General features: G+C 35.8%; 1 protein-coding gene and 2 pseudogenes across 2 annotated transcripts; 2 read left to right on the plus strand and 1 right to left on the minus strand.

Moving 5' to 3' along the window:
- The first annotated feature begins 1,961 nt into the window (after positions 1-1,961).
- On the plus strand, positions 1,962-4,724 carry LOC113042533 (retinol dehydrogenase 12). 2 transcript variants are annotated; one of them, XM_026201457.1, is made up of 7 exons: positions 1,962-2,094; positions 2,408-2,520; positions 2,607-2,762; positions 2,849-2,953; positions 3,044-3,253; positions 3,899-4,091; positions 4,286-4,724. In XM_026201457.1, exons 1-7 carry the CDS (start codon positions 2,081-2,083, stop codon positions 4,386-4,388), a joined length of 894 nt encoding a protein of 297 aa, XP_026057242.1. In that variant the 5' UTR covers positions 1,962-2,080; the 3' UTR covers positions 4,389-4,724. The 2 variants fall into 2 exon arrangements, with proteins under 2 accessions (XP_026057242.1, XP_026057241.1); XM_026201456.1 differs by lacking the exon at positions 1,962-2,094 and having other exon boundaries at positions 2,391-2,520.
- A 1,665-nt stretch (positions 4,725-6,389) lies between these two features.
- LOC113042534 (patched domain-containing protein 3-like) lies at positions 6,390-11,199 on the plus strand (annotated as a pseudogene).
- Positions 11,200-12,053: 854 nt separating this feature from the next.
- On the minus strand, positions 12,054-15,096 carry LOC113042702 (phthiocerol/phenolphthiocerol synthesis polyketide synthase type I PpsB-like; annotated as a pseudogene).
- Positions 15,097-15,710: the final 614 nt, after the last annotated feature.

Consider the following 15,710-nt stretch of genomic DNA (forward strand, 5'->3'; position numbering starts at 1 on the left):
AAAATAAGCGTGTGTTATTTTTCAAAGATTGTCTGTTTAGACTTTATTTCCTTGAAAACAATGTTTTCACTCAGGTCCTGTAATTCTACAGCAGCCACGTTCTTTTTTTATTATGAACTGACACACATCGTGTTGACAGAGCAAGCAAAAGAAAAAAGTCCCATATTTAGTAGTGCACAGTAACTAATTATATAACCGAGTTAATTAGCTGGCCCGGAGTGTAATGGTCAAAATAAAGCAACGCTATTATATTTTATATTGCTACTCTTTATATTCCTCGAGTCATATAAACCATACTGAGGCAACAATGCATTGTCGTTTTAAGTCACATTGATTAGTCCCATAATAATCACTCAAGATCAACTATATTCAATTAAATCTAGTAAGTCACATTTGTAAAGCATTCTCCAAAGTGAAGGTGAGTGAGATTATATTTTTTATGGCAGCTTGGGGTGCTCTAAAACTCAAAGTTTGGCCTTTAATGTGTCATCTTTGAAGTGACTATTAATCAGAGTTGATTTAATTATAGCTCTCTCTCCCTGTTAGTGTTACCGTCCCGTTTCAAATGGTGGAAGGAAATGTTTACTCACACATTATCATGTGATGCCTGACAACGCACTTCCTGTTAAGATAGCAAAGTGTGCTTTGACCGGTGTTGAGGTGTGTTGACATTTAAGGTGTCATGAACATTTATAGTAGGCTACACAAGTAAACATTTGCGGGTACGTGAATAATAGTTAACTAATAAATCTCCACACGAATAAGATTGAAGTAAAGGCAAACATTTTAAACAGTAATAGCTACTGTCCCCTGGTGGCATGCGACCATCATGTATCATGCGATATGCATTAAGTCAGCCTTTAATTTTTTATTTAAGCTACATGCAATGCATGGACAGTGAAAAATAATTTTCCACTAGTCATCTACAGATTAGCCGTGCAACCATATATACGCACAATTAAACGTATGTATATAAATGCAGTTATATAAATGTTAAATGTATATGGAAGAAGTCATTAGTCCGTGCAGTATTTCATTGCATCTACGCTGAATTACAAATAAGATTGTGTCACTGCGATGTGAGGAACTTTGCAGTAGTGTTGTAGCCTATGTTAGACAGGCTTATATACTTTTTATTCAATGTGCCTTACCACAGCGTGAGATGTGGTGCAGTTTCTGAGAAACATTTACAGTTCAAATCTCACCATCACTAAAGTGTAGGTGGGTTGGAGTGAGAGCGAAATAGAAGTGTGTAGAAGCCAAAAATATATGATGCAGCGGATGGCAGTATATTTAAAATTTTAGTGAAGTTGTGAATTAGTGAAACAAATTAAGGAATGACAAGGTAGTCTTTCTAGAGAGTTTTTACTGGGTGATCTTGAATAATTGTACATGCTTAAAAATTCATTTGATACAGGACATGTTGAAAATTAAATGGAGATCAAGTTGTGAAACACTGACGTCAAATTGTACTCAAAGTTATGAAGTTTATGCCAACAAGTGCTGCTGTCATTAAAGCAAATGTGGGTTTTTTAACGTTTATTATTATTATTATTATTTAATAATAATAATAATAATAATAATAATATAATTATTGTAAGTGCAATGCATCGACTTATTTTTTCCTTATTTAAAATGCAAGGTAGAAGAATTATAAAAATTTCAGTCCCTTGTATAAAAATGCTAACCTCAAACTTTTAAAGCCTGCTTATTTCTTTACCATGAATCTACTGACATCTCCTGGTTAAAGTAAGAATTTCGTCAACTAGTCATTTTTAAATCTTAAATATGCCGGTTCTTTCCGTTTTCCAGATACTAACGATATGATGTCATATAATAAATAAAAGTATAAAATACTTTTAAAATAAAATAATGAATTTACAGTTGAAAAGAAAAATACAAATACGTAATAAAGGGTGGAGCTTCGTGGTCTCTGACCAATGACAAATCCACTTGTCTTCCTTATACATCATTTGACTCCTCCCACTAGTGACAGAGCGAGACTTTTGATCAGGCTGTTTTTGTCTTATTGATAGTTTATGAACTTATATTTTTGTGTCTGGATACGAATCACAGGAAAATGCAAGCTCTAAGGTATGAACAGATATGTATATGTTATATTTCAGATGTTTTATAGATGTTGACAGTAAAATGTTGCTCAATAACCTGTTACAATTGTACCGAGGAAGTAAAGCAAAGGGATTTTCATTCATGCGATGAAAATAGTTCAGATGGTTTTAATCGAAGACAGGCCAGACATGACTGGGCAAAAACGAAGGATTATATTTTATAACTTTAACACATATTTTAACGTGAAATAGTCGTCATATCAAACCAACGCCCATATGAATCAAATTGAGTAATAACTGCATTAACGTTACGTGTATTCTATGCATTTCCTCCTCAGAAATATGTTTCGCCCGTGGTCGTCTGATGCCAGACTTGACGGTAAAACCGTTATAATTACTGGAGCCAATACTGGAATTGGTAAAGAGACAGCCATAGACCTGGCAAAGAGAGGTGGGCATTTCTAAACAGTTTAATTTTAATATAATGTGAGTTGTAAACATGTCATCTTCCTGTCTTTGCTGCTGTCTTGTCTTTAGGAGCACGTATTATTATGGCATGCAGAGATACTGAGAAAGCTGATGCAGCCCTGAAGGAAGTCAAGGATGCTTCAGGTAACCAGGATGTTGTTACCAGCAGGCTTGACCTGGCAGATTCCAAATCGATCAGAGAATTTGCAGAGAACATCAATAAAGGTGAGATCACCAGGATATGGTATAAAGTCCTTTACAAATGTCTTCCTTATATAGGGCTACAGTGATGCATCTGGGTTGTCTTTCAGAGGAAAAACAAGTCAACATCTTAATCAATAACGCTGGTGTGATGGTTTGTCCTTATGGAAAGACGGCAGATGGTTTTGAAATGCAACTAGGAGTGAACCACATGGGTAAGCATGCGTAATTTGTCCGAATCAGACACCACTTTTAACCCTAAAAGAAATTACGGGGAGACATCAGAACTGCTCTTCTTCCTGTAGGTCACTTCCTGTTGACATATCTGTTATTGGATCTGATTAAAAGATCAACACCTGCGAGGATCATTAATGTCTCGTCCATGGCACACCAATGGGGGACCATCAACCTAGAGGACATCAACAGTGAGAAGAACTATGATAAACAGAAAGCCTACAGTCAGAGCAAGCTGGCGAATATTCTGTTCACTCGCTCGCTGGCCAAAAAACTAGAAGGTGCATCTTTTTAAACATGATACTTGCGTTAATAAATATAAATATGATCTGCTCAAGCAGTTTATTTGTTTTGGTATTTTGCATTATTTAATTTAGGATAAAATTAATCTAATTATTGATCTAAAAGCGATCTGTTCAAGCACAATTTGTATTTTATATTTAATATTTCATTAAGTTCCTTTGTTAGTGTCAGAAGTTTTGTTTTTGCTCTTCTTCAATTTTTGATAGTCAATAAAATGTCTAAACCAGAGGTGGCCAAAATGTTGACCATGACGGACCGTGGGCTGAAAGTAAATGTTGTGTTATAATAAGTATAATATATTAAAATTGACATTAAAAATGAAATTGACTTAAAAAAAATAAAATGAAATATATGCTTCAATTGCAATTAAAAAAATATATATATTATTATTATTTCCCCCCTCTTTTGTGATTAGTCATACGATTTAGGCATCTCTGGTCTAAACCAGTTTGATAGAACTAAAATAGTGAATGAAAGTCTAGATAACCATTCAGTTGTGTGGCATTTTTCCCCTAGCGCTGGATAATTTCTGACCTTGTCCTTGGGTAATCTATTCTAATAAAATAACTGATGATCAAGTAATCCTAATAATCCTTCTCATCTGGTCTTTGTGTGCATCTCAGGTTCTGGAGTCACAGCGTATGCTCTTCATCCTGGAGTGGTTCAGACAGAACTGTGGAGGCACTTGAATAAATTTCAACAAGCTGCCATGTGGGTAGCAAAGCCCTTCACTAAAACATCCGTGCAGGGAGCTCAGACCAGCATCTACTGTGCCGTGGCCCCTGAACTGGAGACAGAGAGCGGAAAATATTACAGGTTAGTGGATTTTCATCTCAATCCCAGCTCTACTGTAGGTTGTACCTGATTTATAGCTGGCATTACAATATCATGTAATGGTGTTTTATTAAGCAATCTGCAAAAGTTGCTGCAGATCAATCTTCAAGGCATGTTTTCATTTGTCTGTTAGACCATCGTATCTTATACTCACCTGTCTCCTGCTCTCCACGCAGTGACTGCACACCTGCAAAATGCTCGCAGGCTGCCATGGATGATGAGGTGGCCCAGCGCCTCTGGGAACTCAGCTGTAAGATGCTCAGCATCACATGGGAGTGAAAACGCATCTCTCTTCCTCATGAGTCCAAGTTTTACTGCAGTCTACCTAAAGCTGGCCCATCTACTGTCAAAATCAGAAATACTAATAGTTAGTATTAAAAACACTAGCATTAAAAATCACTAAATATATATAAATGTGATATATTTTGTACGTGATGTGAAGTTTAAATATTACATTTATTAGACTTAGGTCTGAGGTTGCTTATAAGTTAATTTTCTATAAAATACAGGTACGTATTTATGCACTAAACGATATAAGAACTAAATGCCAGATTCAGGCGGCTGAAAAAAATGCACTGGGTATATGTGAATAAATAATTTGGAATACATTTACAATTTTGTATCCTGGTTTTAATTTTGAGTTTCGAATGACCCAAGGAGAAGAGAATTCAAATTAATTTATTCAAAAATATATTTAAAATATGAGGAAAATAGGATAGATTTAATTGAAAACATGAGGGTACATGTAGAATAAATAAATAGTCAAGTACAAGTCAAAAATACGACACACACACACACACACACACACAAAACTGTTGAAGTCAAAGATGCCAGCACTGCAACCCAGCTCTGCTCTCTCTCTCTCTCTCTCTCTCTCTCTCTCTCTCTCTCTCAGACTTCGTTGCCATGACAATCTCTCATTTCTGATCTCACCCTGACCTGATCACCATGACAACAGCTCATTGCCCAATATAGTGTGATGCAGGAGAAAATACAAAAAAGGTCACTAGATCCATCTAGTGGACAAGAAAAACTGACAAGGCCTGTCAATTCTTATGTCTAAAAAGAAAAAGAAAACTAAAGCAGTTAAATTAAAAAATACTAAAGAAATGACTTCATCCAACAGATGTTTTCAGATAAGTAGGCAACTATCTGACCCTGTAAAATACAAGAACAGTATCAGTTGTGCAGAAATAATTTGAGGCCCTCAATTATCTCCTAATGGCAAATCTTGAGCACTATGAGAGTCGAAGGCATTTTTGTTGGGTAATTAAGCATTGAGGTAACTGAAAGGCATGAATGGAGCCTTGTGTTCAGTAATGAACTTTCATTCTCTCCTCACATCTTCTGTCCTGATGGAGCAAAATGAGCAGAAACCGCGACGTAAGTCCTAACTCAATTGTTCTATGTTTCTAAAATGTAGTTTATTTATTACTTTTCTAGATGTTTAGAAAACCATTCATGATGATTTCAAGACTTAAAAGCAATACACTTATCTGAAGAATATATAATGTGACTTTGAAAAAGTTGTAAGTAATAATAATCCAAAGAACCATAAAGCCATCTCAGTCCTGTACACCAAACTTTTTTCTAGTAAGATTGTTTGCCAAATCTGATGAACTGCAACCAATTGTTAAATAATCTTTATTTATAATTGCTTTATAAACTCTTTTCAAATATATATTATTTGTGTGGGTTGTAAACAAATCTGCATCCATTCAATAAACCAGCAAAAAATGAAGCTTTTTTTTTAAAGTGAACATAATTATATAATTTACATAATAAGATTTTAATTAAATAATATAACAGCTAAATAATGTATTTTATTATGCATAATTTAATAATTCATGCATCAGGTTTAATTGAAGCATACTTCAAAACATTTTAGACAATATACATAATTATATAATATGTGGACATATTTATATATAATAATATTTTAATAAAATAATCTGACTGCTGAATAATGTATTTTACTATGCATGATTTAATCAGTCATGCATCAGGTTTAATTGAATCATCAAACATTTTGGGTAATATACATACATATGTAGGCTAATACATAAGTATATATATTAATAATAATTTAATAAAATAATATATCTGAAATGATGTGTTTGTATGCATAATAATCATTCATGCATCAGGTTTAACTGAAGCATACTTCAAACATCTTGGATAATATACATAAATATATAATACATAAGTGTATATATTTTTATTTAATAATAATTTAATAAAATAATATACCTTTTAAATAATTTATTGTTATGCATAATTTAATCATTCATGCATCAGGTTTAATTGAAGCATTCTTCATACATTTTCGGTAATATCTCTTTGTGGTTATTTTGTCAGTCTAAATATAATTTGCTGTTTGTGCCCGTGAGTGGTCGCCCTTGGCTTGATCCCTGTAGATTTTCACGCAAAAATGCGTCAGGATATTCACATACCACGCATGCATTATGAAGTTCTTTCTAAATCAACTTTTATCTAATTGTTATAGCTAATTTAAACTTTAAGTGCTTCAGACACAATCCAGATACAGAGAAAGTTAGGTTTACGTTAGTCTCATTTATTTAGCACAGCCTTTGCCCCCACTAAACTTTTCTTTTAATCTTTCCAAAATGCCGCTGAACATGGCTGGATGCACCACAGACTGCGTGGAGAAGCCGATCTCCATCTGCTTCCAGAAGTTCGGTCGCTTTGTGGGAACTCACCCGTGGTGGTTCTTCATCTCTCCCCTGCTGATCTCTGCGGTGTTGGGGAGCGGGTTTTATTTCTTAGAAGATCGCGAGGCCAATGACATTGAGGATCAGTTCACACCTGTGAACGGTCCTGCCAAACTGGAGAGGCAGTTCGTGCAGCAGAACTTTCCACAGAACGACTCGGTGTTCTCCAACCAGAGACTATACACGGATGGAGTTTACGCGTCCTTCATAGCGGTATCGAGATCCTCCAACATCCTCACAGACGCTGCCTTTCAGGAGATAGTAACCTTACACAGGAAGGTCAAGGGGCTGAATGTGTCCATGGGTCACGACGTGCTCACTTTTGAGGGACTTTGCGCAAGACGATACAAGAAATGCATACCCAATAAGATTTTGGACATTTACAAATATTATGGTAATAATTTAGAAACGACCGAGCTCACCTTTCCCTTCTTTCGTTTTGGATTCTCGTACATCTTCCTGGGCTATTCGGTTGGTGGAGTGAATATAAACTCTTCTGTTATTAAAAGTGCAAAAGCAGTGCGCCTGTTTTATTTCCTAAAGGAGGATAATCGCTCCAGAACAGATTTATGGCTGAATGAATTCCTGAAGGTTTTTCCCTCTAATTTATCACTAAACCTCATTAAGGTAGGTTTTATTTTTTATTTATGTTTTGCTTGAGGTCTTTGTTGATGGCAATCGATGCTAGTTGTCGCCAGGGCTGTAGGCCCACTGCATAATTAATGTTTGAAAAGTTGCACAAATGCTTGTTTTTGATTCCAGAGTTATTACGTCGTTTTCAAATACATGGTTTATGTCATATATCATTTTGCAATAGCTCTTGGTTTTACAGGTGACCTTAGTATGTACTAGGCTGTTGATATGGCTTTTATAATATTTATTTAATAAACTTAAAAGTTGTAATTTTAACTTTGCTTTCCTAATAAAGTGTTATATTATATATTATATTATATAAAGTGTAATATTATTTAACAGTTCTTTCAGCCAACACTTAATTAGGAAAGCAAAGTTAAAATTTCAACCTTTGAGTTTATTAAATAAATATTTTAAGAGCCATGCAATAATTTTTCTATAGTTTATTTGCAATACATTTTTGCAATAAGTTTTTTTTATTGTGTTTTATCATGTTAGTTAGCTGTATTTTTTGTTCTTTTTACCCTAATCGAAATAATCCAACTGCAGTTTTATTGAGATTAATTGGAATGTGCAATGAAAAAACATGATTTTTTTATGAGTTAGCTGTTTTTGAAATGAACTATTCATATATATATATATATATATATATATATATATATATATATATATATATATATATATATAATATATATATATATATATATATATATATATATATTTCCTAAAATGCTCTGTAATTTATTTTGTTTATTTTTTTTTATGGGAGGTTTGGCGGGAAATGTTTATGTTTAATTTATTTAAAATCTTTTGATTCATTCAGTAGTTTAATTAAGAAATGTTTTTGTAACTATCCTCTTGATGTTGATGTTCTTTTGATGTTGTCAATATTATAATTTACATCCTCAGGTCACCTATTCCACATCTTTGTCAAGGCAGGTGGAATTTGAGGCAAACACAAAGGATGTGATTCCTCTCTTCTCCATCACATATGTCATTGCCATCGGCTTCTCCATTCTCTCTTGTTTGAGGTATGTTAACTTGAATATTTAGGCTATTTTCTGTTTCCCAGAGTATTGTGCATTTTCTTGCACATGATGTTTTTACTTGTTCTCAGAACCCACATTTGACTTTTGTTTCTAGATAATTTGCATTTTAATTGTTTTAAAATTTGAAAATGTTCTGAGTAGTGATGGATAATTGGATAATTTGATTGGAATGAAAAATGAACAAATCTTAAATCAAATTCGACAAACCTGTACACATATGCAGTGTTTAATCATGTTACAAGTTTGGAAATAATTTGAACACACCTAAATATATATTATGCATAATGATTAGTTCACCTTTTCAAGTCTGTACTGCATCTTCTCATCCTAGTCTTTCGTCATTCATTTTTCATGATAAAGCCTCTGTATAGGAAACAGAAATTATTTGTTCAACCCACATTTCCCAACTGCATTCAAATCAAATGAACAAATCTTGTTTTAAAATGAGTTCAAAATGACAATTTTTAACTGAGTTGAATAGTTGAATTCTATTTTGTCTGTTTTTCCAGATTTGATTGTGTCAGAAACAAGGCATGGGTTGCTACATTTGGGGTGTTCTCTGCTGGACTCGCCGTTCTTTCCTCTTTTGGGATGATGTTACACATTGGTGTCCCATTTGTCATGACAGTTGCTAACTCTCCATTCCTGATATTAGGTAAAACTTAAATATAAAGCCTGTTGTCTGCAGTGTTGTATTGTGTATATTAGCAGATTAAACAGATTTTTTAAAAATGTGTTTTAAATAGGGATCGGAGTGGACGACATGTTCATTCTCATTTCCTGTTGGCAGCAGACCAGTGTTCACGATCGAGTGGAGACTCGCCTGTCTAATACATACAAAGAGGCGGCCATTTCAATCACCATCACCACGCTCACAGACGTGTTCGCTTTCTACATCGGCCTCATGACGCCCTTCCGCTCAGTCCGCTCTTTCTGCTTGTACACCAGCACCTCCATCCTTTTCTGCTACATCTACAGCATCACATTTTTCGGAGCGTTCCTCGTCCTTAACGGACGGCGAGAAAACAGTAACAAGCACTGGTTGACATGCAAGGAAGTACCTGAGGAGTGTCCAGTGAGTCAGTCCAAACTGTATGAATTATGTTGCGTTGGAGGCGCTTACGATCCCCATACTGGCAGAGAGGAGGTACAACCGATGAATCGCTTCTTTAAAAAATACTACGGCCCGTTTCTGATGAAATCGTGGACGAAGGTCTTTGTGATTGTGTTGTATTGCATCTATTTGATTATCAGCATTTATGGCTGCTTTCAAATTCAAGAAGGAATTGATCTCCGTAATTTAGCAGCTGATGATTCTTACGTGGTGAAATACTATGACAACGAGAAGGAGTATTTCTCAGAATATGGTCCAAACATCATGGTTGTCATCCGACGGGAATTTCCGTACTGGGATGCAAAGTACATGTCAGATCTCGAAACTTGCATTGAAGATTTCAAAAACTTATCTTTCATCGAAAAGGATATATTCACCTCCTGGATCAAATCCTACAAGTACTATGGCTATCACACCAAACTCAATCTGAGCACTGAAGACGTCTTCAAAGATAACTTGGAAACCTTTCTGCGATTGTATTCTGATTTTAAACAGGATGTCAATTTCACCAACAACTCCATCTACGCATCTCGCTTCTTCATACAGACGGTAAATATCTCTACTGCACTGGATGAGATGAATATGTTGAATAACTTAAGAGAGACTGCTCAAAAGTGCCCTGTTCCTTTACTAGTGTACCACCCCGCCTTCATCTACCATGACCAGTATGCGGTAATAGTCAGCAACACCATCCAGAACATTGGGGTCACAACGGCTGTCATGTTGCTTATATCCCTTCTCCTCATCCCAAACCCTCTGTGTTCCCTTTGGGTCACGTTTTCCATTGCATCTGTCATTGTTGGGGTCACTGGGTTTATGGCACTGTGGGATGTTAATTTAGACACCATCTCCATGATCATTCTTGTCGTCTGCATTGGTTTTTCTGTAGACTTCTCTGCTCATATATCTTACGCCTTTGTCTCTAATAAGAAACCCAGTGCAAATGAAAAGGCCGTGGAAGCCCTGTTTAGTTTAGGATACCCTATTTTGCAGGGGGCTGTGTCTACTATTCTTGGGGTGGTGGTGTTGTCAGCTTCTAAGAACTATATCTTTAGAACTTTCTTTAAAATTATGTTCTTGGTGATCTTCTTTGGTCTCTTTCATGGCTTAACTTTTATCCCAGTTTTTCTGACCTTCTTTGACATGTGCAGTGGCACACCAGCTAAGAACAAGTCAGGCCCAGAACAGCAGGACGTGAAGAACAGCTACACCAACAACATTCAATCAAAGGCAAAGGATGGTGAGCTGAAAGAGCGGGAAATTTATGACAATCACATTTTTCAACCAGACAACCACCGAACATGTCAGTCTCAGCCCTGCTCTGCTATTTGGATGATAACCGGCAATAACCATCATGTTCAAGATAACCATATGTGTATGGCAAGCACTATCCCAATGTTCAAGGTTGACAGTCACACTTATGAGGTTCACATGTATACACCATCTGATGACGGCATGTTAAGAGTCACATGTCCATCAAAAATTGTGTTTTAAGAAATAGCAACCACGTTTATGATTCAAATGTGCCCACTCCTAACTGAACTGATTTGTAAATTTTGTAAAATCCTTTTACTTCTATTTCTTCCTAGTATATTGTTTGTATGTGTAACATCTTTTATATGTTACAAAGAAAATTACAGATGCAAATCTAAATTGACAGGAATGCAACATGACACTTGATACATCTGGGCCAATTATTTTTATCGAACTTTTTATGGGTTTCAGGATGTAGCCGCCCAGTTAGCTCAGGTACTGTTAAGAGATAAAACTTTTAAGAATGCATTAGTAAATGTTGAAATAAAAATTAATTTATTCATTGCTTTAGTAGTATTGTGTATTGAATCCTTTTGCTGTATTATCTGTTGGCAATTTGATATGCAGTTTTCATATGCTACAATTTGCCCACCCAGTTTTATGTAGGCCCATCCACTTAAAAATGTAGTTATAAATATAAAGTACAAATACTGTGTTGCTTTCTTAGATTTTGTGAAATAACAAACTAATTGAATGTACATATGTAACCATACTTTTCTCTGTATTTATTAGAGGTTTGCAATGTTTTCTTATAGACTGATGATTGTGTAAAAGCCTATTAAAGACATATACAAATTGATATAAACTGCTACAAAATTATTCTTGCCTTTTATTTTTTCACTGTTTAAAAAAAAACACATTCCCTTAGCTAATGTAGTGCATGTGCTGTTGTGTTTTCCTTGAGGGAAGAGAAGTGCCCGAGTAAGGATTAGCAGAACTTTGAATATTTTAACTTTTTGCACCAGTGTTGTTTAATATTTTTTCATTTTTATGAATGTTAAGAGTATTAAAATTTTTGGAATAATATCAATTTTCTATTAAATATTTCACATAGTTTACCATGTTTCATGAGTTTGTTATTGCAAATGCCTCAAGCCTCAGTTGATCTACACATTTTTTAGAAAAAAGATGACCTTTGATCTCTGACTTCTTGGTATTATTAGGGCCGGAAAAGTATAGGTTCAATCAAATATATTAAAAAATGGATGCTTATTGTTTGACATAAAATTTGCAATTCAATTTGTCACACATTATGCAATATTGTGGTTTTCTACAATTAAGCAATATAGCATTTTTGATAACATGTTTAAAAAACTATTATTACAATTTTGACAAGCCTTCTTATTCACTACAGTACACAAGGTGGCAGAAAAGGAAAACAACTGTAAATTCAGACAGAAATTCCTCATCAGTGCTTTGTTTTACAAATTCAGTCAATGAGGAAAGTGTACTGTTTGGATCAAGCAAAGCAACTAAAGAAATATTCACACCTATCTCTTGAAACAAGCGATTTTGCAAAGTCATGGCCAACATCGAGTCAATTCCTAATGCAGTGAATGCAGTTTCATCACTAAGATCATCTGTATTCACACACAAATTTCATTCAGGATCTGTCTAAAAAAGTAATCTACCGATGACTGAACATTTATCCTAGAGTTCTCAACAACCTAGTTTTTTAGTCCCTACTCCACTAAAGCAGACAGGCAAACTTGAGACACTTTGAGAGAGGACATGGTTCTTTAGGTTCCTGAAATTTGATTTGCAGACCACCTGCTGGGGATAGTAATCTAACAGGCAGTTCTCCAGTTCTTTGTGAATCTCTGACACACTCCATGATCATTAGCCCTTTTGTTTCCAAAAACGTTTGGAAATGGTCTTTGTCCATTAGTTGGCCTAGTTTAAGAGGTCCCCATTTGATTGACTGTGACTGGCAAGTCCAATATTGCGTCGGAAGTAACAAATTAGCTGCTGCATAGTTAGCTGGTGCAGCATTTCCAATGAAAGAAGAGATTGAGGAATAACACACAAAGTAATCGAGTGTTTGGTGGTGCAGAGTGCCAAAGTGAAGATAAAGAGCACCACAGACTTTAGGTTGCAGGACTTTTTGGAAAAGAGATCTATCAAGAGTTCCCATTCATCCATCATGCAGAACAGCAGCACTGTGAAACACCCCTCTGACTGGATAAGAGGAAAAAAAAAATGTCAATCACAGTAATGGCTTCCATCACCTGCTCTGAAACAGAGACATCACACTAATGTGTGAGAATTCTTATCCCATATCTCCTCTGGAGACAACTTATGTCCTCTTGTACCTTTTCAGATGGTGCACTCCTTGAGAAAGTGGCAATGCATCCTCCATCCCTGTGAGCAATAAACCTAACGGTTTTAAATCCCAAACCGGAAAGACCACCTGTAACTAAGTACACACCTCTCTTTGAGAACAGCTGTTTTTTTCTTGGAAGCAAAGGGATAGCAGACAACTTGCTCTTTGAATTGTCACTGGCAAGAACTATCAAATTTAGAGTTGTTGCACTAAAATAAGATCCAGAATGCACTGCAGACTGAAAAGGCATTCCTTCAGGAATGACCAACTGAAAAGTGCTGCTTTGTATTGATGGGCATGCTTTGTGCAAGTGCATTCCCTTGATTATGGCATGGGCTTTGTTGCCACCAAACCCAAAGCTGTTTAATCCAACCATCCTTACCCTGAATCCAGAATAAAGCCATTTTTCAGCTCTGGTGGGGATTTTAAGATTGAGAGATTTAGCATCTATGCTTGAATTTTCTGCTGAGTAGAACACAGGGGACAATAGTTTCATGTTTCATCAATAACAGAATCATTATGAATCCTGCCACCCCTGCTGCAGATTCTGTATGTCCGATGTTACTCTTAACAGAGCCAATAAACAGAGGCCCTGAGCTTGAATGTCTTGCTTTGGCAATGATTTTTTAGATACTTCCTGCTTCAACTGGATCTCCTGCTGGTGTTCCAGTCCCATGAGCTTCTACATACTGGACATTTGGTAGATAATCCTCAGAGTAGATCATGCGCAATAGAGCTTCCTGCTGGAGGGTTTGGTGGTCGGTGTGACGGTGTGGCCATCTTGGTTTAACGCAGTCTTCTTCACAATTCCCCAAATATGATCTTCAAGAGTCTTCAAGAACCTGAAAAGAGACTTTTGCCTTATTATAAACCATAAATGAATAATGAATTAAATGAATTAACATTATGAATGTAAAATATCTACCTTTTTCAAAGGCTTCAGCAGGACTATACCACATCCCTTTCCTCTACCATAGCCATGTGTTGTATGGCAGAAAAGCTTGCTTGTGCCCTCAGGTGAGATCATCTTTGCCTTGCTGAAGGCCACAAAGACTCATGGTTCAAGGATACAGCTGACCCCTCCACACAGAGCCATTTCACCTAGTTTCATTACCTTGTCTGATGGCCTGACATGCAGAATGAATGAATGTTCCAGTGCCATTATAGTGAATTATTGTGTTGGGACAGTTGTTCAAAATTGTCTCATAGTCCCTTTTCATAAGACCTGAAATAAATGAACATTTTATGAGTGTCCTAAAATTAAAAACAAACAAAAAAGTGAACTTGTAAACCCCTGTTCTGGTCCCGCTCACTTTTTCCAAGGGTATCCCAGCATCCTCTAGAGCACGGTATGCACACTGCAGCAACAGTTTCTGCTGAGTGTCCATGTGATCAGCTTCAGCTTCACTGATGCCAAAGAACTTGTGATCAAACTCATTGAAACTGCAAAAAAAGAAACTTTTTACTTCATCATTTTCATGTTATCATAAACCTCAAATGCATCATCATGCACTGATTATTCCTACCCTTCAATGAGAGCAGCTTTGTTTTCTGTGTTTTTCCTGGTTTGCTCTCATCAGGATGAAACCACTCTGATGTGTCAAATCTTTCATCTGGAATCTGTTCCACACAGTTCATTCCCTCTACAAGAACTTTCCAGAAACTATCAACATCCTCACCTGTGAAGGTAGTAGATAGTCATGCAAATGCAAAGAGCATTGTCACAAAATAAGTAAAGTACACAACACATTAATATAGTACATTTACCTCCTGGGAAGTTGCATCTGATTCCAATGATAGCAATATCCTTGACGATTTTAGTGATTAAATATTTTTTTCAAAGATCATTGTCTCTTTGCAAAAAAAAAAAAAAAAAAAAAAAAAAAAACAGAACAGGCATCTCTTTGCTATGATGGTCTTCTCATGGTTGTGACCACTATTTATCAGCTCCCGGTAGCATCTAGGCATTTTTATAAAGCCTTTCTTAACTGAAAACCAATGGGAAAGCACATTTCTTTCAACAAAGGGTCTTTAAATGTGCAATCCTTCCTTTTGTAACCAGTTATTGTGGTGGTTTGAAACAAAACTCTGTAATTACAGACTTGGGTAAAGATGAAAACACTGATTGCAGTTTCCCTCACTTGACACAACAAAGCTATTGTCTTAAAGCTATCGGGGTGATTCTCTCATGATTGGCTTTAACTGGCTTCCATTTAGAAACGTAACAAATTATGAGAAAAAAAATTACCTGAATGTGTCTAGACTGAAAATTTGAAATAAGATAACCAATGACTACCTCAACACACCTAACCCGATACCTGCAATTTTCAGACTGAATGGTTTACTGCTAGTCTTTTATTTCTGGGCCTCTGAAAAAGATCCATGAAATTAAATCCAAATTCATTTCAGTGTTAATTTCAATCTCAAACAAAATCC

The sequence above is a fragment of the Carassius auratus genome, chromosome 24, assembly GCF_003368295.1.
Source record: "Carassius auratus strain Wakin chromosome 24, ASM336829v1, whole genome shotgun sequence".
Taxonomy (NCBI): domain Eukaryota; kingdom Metazoa; phylum Chordata; class Actinopteri; order Cypriniformes; family Cyprinidae; genus Carassius; species Carassius auratus.